We start from the raw sequence: 7,117 nt of genomic DNA, 5'->3' as shown, positions 1-7,117 counted from the left end.
TAAATGGAGGGATCAGACTGGCGTGTGTGTGTGTGTGTGTGTGTGTGTGTGTGTGTGTGTGTGTGTGTGTGTGTGTGTGTGTGTGTGTGTGTGTGTGTGTGTGTGTGTGTGTGTGTGTGTGTGTGTCTCGGTCTGACGTTGCCCGTGTAACGCTCAGACGACCACAGTTTAACCAACATGTACCCAGGCAAACACACACAGGCTGTGTCGTCATGGTCAGGACAAACGTCCATGTCTCTGTCAGCAACTCAATTTTGAGGAAGAAACACAGAGTTAGAAGGCTGATGTTTTTGGAAAAGACAACAGAACGTTGTCATGACAGTTCTGGTTGCTTCATAACACGCTTTTTTGTTTGTTGATGAAGGAGAATTTGAATTCAGAAGAATGTAGATGGACTTCACTGCACATTTTAACACTCGGGTTGGCTTCCCCCCACAGTCCTACAATATACACGTGAGGTCGTGAGCTTGTTTCTTTTTATTGGAAAGGGATCCCGCCCCCTGTGACCGTACGTTGGATAAAGTGGTACAGAAGATAAGGAAGGATTCCAGAAGAACACAATCAGAACATGTGCACCAAATCATTTTAATTGTTAGAACAGCATTCCATGTTTTCCCTCAGTAACTTGTGTATTTGCTACCTTAAAATCACTAAATCTTTTTAACAGTGCATGTCAACAAACACTTTCTTAATACGGGTGTGCTGCCCTCACAATGTGAATATTCACTAGGCCTAGAGAAAAGGGTCTATCAACAACAAAATGCATCTGTTTTCCTTAAGTTCAACCGCATGCTATAGAGCAAACAAAAATAAATGGCATAATCCACACTCTGAAGTCTTTTTTTTTTTTTTTCATATTTCGTCATAGAGTTACAGTACAATCTCTAAGAAATATCAGTGAAAAAAGTATATAATTGTTCTTTTCATCCACGTGAATTAAAAAAATAAGTGTCTGTATCCACACATATTCAAAATGTCCAGTGGTTTTGCATATTCGTTTGATTGGCTGGATGTCTCTGGTCTTCGTCACTATAGGCCTGTGAAGGATGACAGACAAAAACATCAGTCTCTTAGAAACCAAAATCAGACACATTCAACCGCTAATAAGAATAATAACCAAGGCAATTACCGTGAAGCGGTCATTTAATATTTGAACATGCCATGGACAAACACGAGGTGGAAAATGAGGCTTATTACTGCCCGCCGGCGGTTCCAGTGACCATATTTCACAATTCCGAGGGTTTGAGTTTGGTTGCCGTGGCAACGCGCTGGCCTCTCCGATAGCCAAGCAGCAGCAGCAGCGGCAGCAGCAGCAGCAGCAGCAGCTCTCAGATCTCCCTCCAGACTGGCACACTGACACTGGGAACTGTGGGCACCTCTGGAGCCACAAGAAGGAGAACCGCAGACGACCTCAAGCCAGACAGACTTTCTCCTTCTCCCAAATGTTGACGCTGAGAGTTGCCGCTGTCTGCCGCGTGTAAACTCAGAACCAAAGTGACTTAATGGAACTGGGCAACGGTGTTCTCGCCTCCACACACACATGCGGCCTCCACCAATCACATCTCAGATCCTCTTCGCCCTCCATTTAGCCTGTGACGGTAATTGAATGGACCATAAAGGAAGGTGGAGACTTCCACAGTAAGTCACTGGTGGTTATTTGGGCTGCGTAGTGTGGTGCTACAAAGGAGGTCACTCACAGACATGGAGGCAGTACAATTAAACAAACGGCACAAAACAAATGCTTTTGGAGTGTTTTTTTTTTTTTAGGTTTTTAGTGTGTGAGGCATCTTACCTGAAAACACAGATCTTTTATTGGCATCTCGTGATCCACCTGAACAAAGAATGAATATAGAAATACGTTAAGCAGAGAAACTTTATTGTGTATACAGCTGAAAAGAAGTACTTGATCACACATACTGTGATCAAGACAAAAAGAACAAGTTACTGAGAAGGTAACTTGTGTCTAATACTTAAATGACAACTTGACAGTGTGCTCATAGTTGTAATATTTTGAGACGTTCGCTGAGCTGTGAGCACTGTGCGGGCCAATTCAATGACTGATTCATTGGGTGAGTGCGGTCGAATATATGTGAATTTATTAGAAATCAAAAAGGAGGTGCAAACATTTGAATTTAATCTGTTTGAGTTAGGCTGTCCGTCCAAATTATTGACATTACAGTAACATGTTACTTTAAACCACATCATTCCCAAACTTCCCGGGATGTTATATACACTATCTATTCATTATCATTGTCAACTTTCCCATGGTTTCAATTTACTCCCAATATTCTAACATTTGAACTTTGTGATCGGTGACTGTTTGTGAGGATTGTGTGTATGAAATGGAATGGTACGAATAAGTCGCCCATCAGGGAATAATAAAGTTGTTTGAACTCAGTTGATATTGTTATTGTTATATTGATATGCTAACAGAGACAGACACATAAAACACAGACAGATATTCAGAACAGCTAAATATGAAGCTCTGGGAACAACAGACCTTAGTGTGATATGAGGTAAATGGGATGTGGCTCCTTTTGGATCTCTTCATCTACTCTGCTAAACTATTTTAATCAAATTTAGATATTATCTTGAAAGAATGTCTTTTGAAAGATCACATGCTGCCTACAATTTTCTCATGTTCAGTAGTTATTCTCGGCGGTCTTTTCCCAATAATGTGAAAATGTAGATTTTTGTGACACAAAATGGTTCTGGTACACTGACGGATTAGTGCAAGAATTCGATTTCATAACATTTAAATGGCATAAAAATTCTAAAATGTGTAATCTAATAAAATATATATCAGGTTAAAACTATGTTCGTTCATGTCGGGAAAACATCCCCTGCTCTGAACAAACTTGATGTAATATGTTAGTTTGTGAGATTGTGAGTTGCCATTGTGGCCTTAACTACAGTAAGAGAGCTTAAAAAGGAAGATTGTCTCTATGCTGGGTTTTTTTTGTGTGTGAGAACAAATCCGACACGACAATAACAATGGATGAGGGTAATAAGATGAACCCAACAGTTATGGAAACAAATGAGCGAACGATATTTTTCAGTATTGATTTTTCTTATTTGAATATCTTCTCAGAAAGCCGGTAATAGAAAATCTTCTTAACTGCTGCTCTTTTGTGGATTATTGTTTTTTCAAGCGTAATGGCACAAGGTGACGATGCAGCTGCCAACATGCTTTTTGACTGCAGTATTTCTTTGGTTGAAAGATTACACAGGGAAACAGAAAATATCTGATTAATGGGGCAAAAGTGCTCTGAGAAAAGAAGCTTAATGTCTTACCCTGACTAATACAATCACTCACATGTACACGCACACAGACACACACAGACACACACACACACACACACACACACACACACACACACACACACACTGAACAGCCCTGTGGGCCTTCTCTCACGCCAGAAAGTGCTTTGTCACGTCTTGTGGCTGTTGGGTTTCTTTTCCACAGTCAGCCTCTCTTTCCCCTGTTTGAGCCACGTCTAATTCAATGCGTGGCTCGTATCCTTTCTCAACATGCCACTGCCGCTGCCAAGGCTTCGAACTATGCCCCCGGGGGCTATTAGGAAAATCTGTCCATTTATTGTGCAATATACACATTTGGAAAAACAACGACCCTCCAGAGAAACCTGTCAGAAATGTTTCATGTCGATGTGACGGCCAAGCACCGGTCCGATGTTTTGTTTGACTGAAACTCCTCTTTCATACCAACAGTGATCGCTGTCACTTTAGGTCCCACATGCACTTCATTTTCATTTTGAGTAGCTGATGCTGACTCTTTGTTTCTTCAGAACACATTCAAATTCATGGCCGACATCCCTTGTGGACTCATTTATAAATTAACTTTGGAGGTTGTAAATCTGTGTTGTAGATTTGTTGAGTTTGCCAGACAGCTCTAAAAAAAACTTGTCCTATGCTCCACATAATTTTGTGGCAGCTTCCACTGGAAATAATTGTAACTCTTCTTTTATTAAATCTTCTTTCTGCTAAACTTTTACTTATTATTTAGGTTGGTTGATGAGTTGGTTGGCTGGTCGGTGCATTGGTTTAATAATTGATTGGTGTGTCTGATGGATACTCTGCTTATTGCTTGGTTGATGTGTTGGTTGGTAGCAATGTTGGTTTGTTGTTTGGTGTGTTGGTTGATGAGTTAGTCGATGTGTTGATTGTTTGGTGTATATGTTGGTTGATTTGTTGTTTGATGTCTGGATTGATTGACCCCTTTCTATCTGTACTATTGGACCTTTTGAGACCTATGCCTTTCTTTAAAGTGACTTCATCTTGTTTTATGATATTATAACTTTTGTACCAATGACTTTACTTGTCTTTTTGTCCAATATTAACAGGTGTTATGCTTTAATGCTCAAAAAATAGAAAAATAAAATTGTCAGATCTTCCATGATTGGCTCTTGGACTTTTTCTTTTGCAGTGATGCAAAATTCATTGTCATATTTGAAAGAGCTGCTCTCGTAAATTCTTACTAATGCCTCATATCATTTCAGAAGTTTAGCCATATGTTAAATAATGTTACAAGAGCATTAATTTGACAGTTTTTAGTGGCTCACAGTAAATTGAAAATTACTTAGCTTCACTCTGGCACCTGACTATCAGACCGTACTGCCACATACGTTCATCTGATTTATGGCCGGAGCATTCGGGGAGGTCTGTTCTAATTCTGTCAAGTTCAAAGCCAGATAAATTTGCGGGACTGTCTCCTCGCCAGAACCATTACTATGGCTGGATTTATGACTTGCAGGCAAAAACCATTCATGTCTATCAACTGGATCTTGATTGAGCTATATCTCTTACTTGATGCCAGGAAAGGACATTTTACATAACAATATTCCCTCAACTCAAAATCCCTCCAAGATTTCACCCAGTAGTGAAATATAATTTTTTTTTTTTTTTTTTTTTTTTAAATATGTGAGGTCTTTTGCGCCATTTCAGAATTTTACAAGGAATATTTTTCTATTGCCACTTTATTGGTCATAACTCACTGTGGCGAAGTGGCATTACAGTAATGAAATGAACCTCACATCTCGCAAAGAATAAAAAGCTTTGGGAAGGTAAATCCATTAGTGGAGCCTTGGACTCAACTGAGAGGATATGGCGAACTGTCAGCTACTTTGATAAACTGTGAATGTTTGCTCCCTCCTATAATCAGACCACGATAAACAACCAAAAGTAGAGTTTTAAAAAGAAACAGAGTGACTCACTATTATCCTGTTCAGGAGGTTCCAGGATGTCACTGTCAGTGTCACTGGGAATATGCCAAGGCTGCCTGATGGCCTGCAACTGCTGGTAAAACTCATCCTGAAATGGAAAGAAAAAAAAAAAAAAAACAGAACACCCAAGATCAGAAATGATGGAAAAAGTTAATACTTCATGTTCTGTGTGGATGATAGACAAAATATAAAAAAAGCAAGGTAAAGAAAGATACTTTTAGCTTCTCTATTTAGCAGTTAGTTTGTTGTTCTACTGTATATTATCATTAGAACTGTCTGAACCTAAATAAGTCTGAAACATGTTCAGAAACAGGGCTGCATGGTAATTTAGTGGTTAGCACTTTTGCCTCACAGTAAAAATATTAGTGGTTCCATCTTCAGCTTTGGAGGCCTTTCAGAGAACTGCATGTACTCTTTGGGTACTTGGGATTCTTCAAACAGTCCAAAGAAATAGAACAGAATAGAAAATACTTGATTAATCCCAGAGGGAAATTCATTTCATGGGTTTGAGGTTTACTGGTGACTATGTGTGATCGTCTGTCTCCTCACATCCTGTCTAAGGTTTACTCTTTTATTGTCCAACACAAGGCCCCTAAGTTGGATATAGTGGTCTAGAAAATAGATGGATGTACTGAAAAGTACATCAAGTGGTTGTACATTTCAACATTACACCTCATGAAGTTTGTTGTTCTTGAGGTATTCATTGCAGCAACAGAAAGCGGCCCATCCATATTCTATACCAGGGCTGTCAAACACATTTTAGTGCAGAGGCCATATACAGCCCATTTTCATCTTGAATAAGCTGGACCAGTAAAATAGTGCCACAACGACCTTTAAATTTACACTTGAAAGTTTTTCTTTTTTATGGCACAGAGTATACATAATTAAAAAGTCTATATTTTCACAAAAAAAAGAGCAATTACTACCAAAAATGACAACATAAAGCCAATTCTAATGAAATGTTTAGATGCATAAATACAGTGAACTGTCAAAAAAACTTTTCCTAAAGCTGTTGCATTCTGTATGTTTTAACAAACTCAACCTGACATGCCAGTGTCGCCAATGTCTCGGCGTCTTTGAGCTGTGGGAGGAAGCATGAGTGAAAACACACATATGCCTATGGAGAACATGCAAACCTCACAAAGAAAGGCCTAGAAAGTAACCCTATTCTTCACACTGTGAGGCAGAGAAATAAAGCAGAGAAAACTCCTTGATGTACATAAATGGAATAACATAATATTTGGATTCTGAAAGTCCACCAAGGCCAAATGTAATTGATCCCAATGTTCCTGCAAAAATGTTCCTGCAAATAAGAAAAGGAATATGTATATAAGTTCTTTCCAGTTCAACCAGTATTTTAAGAGGTTAGGGATTTCTTCGCTCTCTCACCAGGCCTTACTTCAACTCCTCAATGTGGAACCAGGTGGCCTCAATAAAAGCAGACCGGGTGCACTAGTGTTTTGGTTAATGTCACTAGGTGTCAACTGGCGTAACTGTCAAAGAGTATACAAAGGGACTGTAAAATTCCTGCCCACCATTAATAACACCTTCAAAAAAAAAAAAAAAAAAAGTCTCATATTTAACAGCGCCGCTGTTAAGTAGATCATGAAAGGAGTATAAGAACAAAATCCCACTGAAAGTCCCCCCCTTTATGCCAGACTCATTTTTCCACACTGAAATGACATCCTACTGTACAGACCTCCATGACTCGCCGGTAAACCCCACACGAAGCGTGCACGTCTGTGAGGGATACGCACATGTGTGATATCGTGTGTTCTGTTGCTCTCACTCGTAATCTTTCAGCGTAAAAGCTCTCATGTTCCACGCACAGCTATACTTGGCTGTAAAGCCTATTTGACACTCAGCACACAGGTTTA

The 7,117-nt window shown here is 39.5% G+C and overlaps 1 protein-coding gene across 1 annotated transcript in view; it reads right to left on the bottom strand.

The window, feature by feature from the left end:
- Nucleotides 1-564: 564 nt before the first annotated feature.
- The window catches only part of cUnh8orf34 (chromosome Un C8orf34 homolog), a 70,614-nt gene continuing 64,061 nt past the window's right edge, over nucleotides 565-7,117 (bottom strand). The window contains exons 13-15 of the mRNA XM_080489456.1: nucleotides 5,232-5,328; nucleotides 1,793-1,831; nucleotides 565-1,037 (exon numbers count right to left, since the gene is read on the bottom strand). Coding sequence (XP_080345582.1) covers nucleotides 1,030-1,037; nucleotides 1,793-1,831; nucleotides 5,232-5,328 — 144 coding nt within the window. The 3' untranslated portion in view covers nucleotides 565-1,029. The remainder of the gene's footprint in view (nucleotides 1,038-1,792; nucleotides 1,832-5,231; nucleotides 5,329-7,117) is intronic.

The sequence above is a fragment of the Lipophrys pholis genome (genome assembly GCF_963383615.2).
Source record: "Lipophrys pholis genome assembly, chromosome: 20".
Taxonomy (NCBI): Eukaryota; Metazoa; Chordata; class Actinopteri; order Blenniiformes; family Blenniidae; genus Lipophrys; species Lipophrys pholis.
The sequence above is the reverse complement of the archived record's forward strand: the minus strand, read 5'-3'. Positions and strand labels throughout refer to the sequence as shown.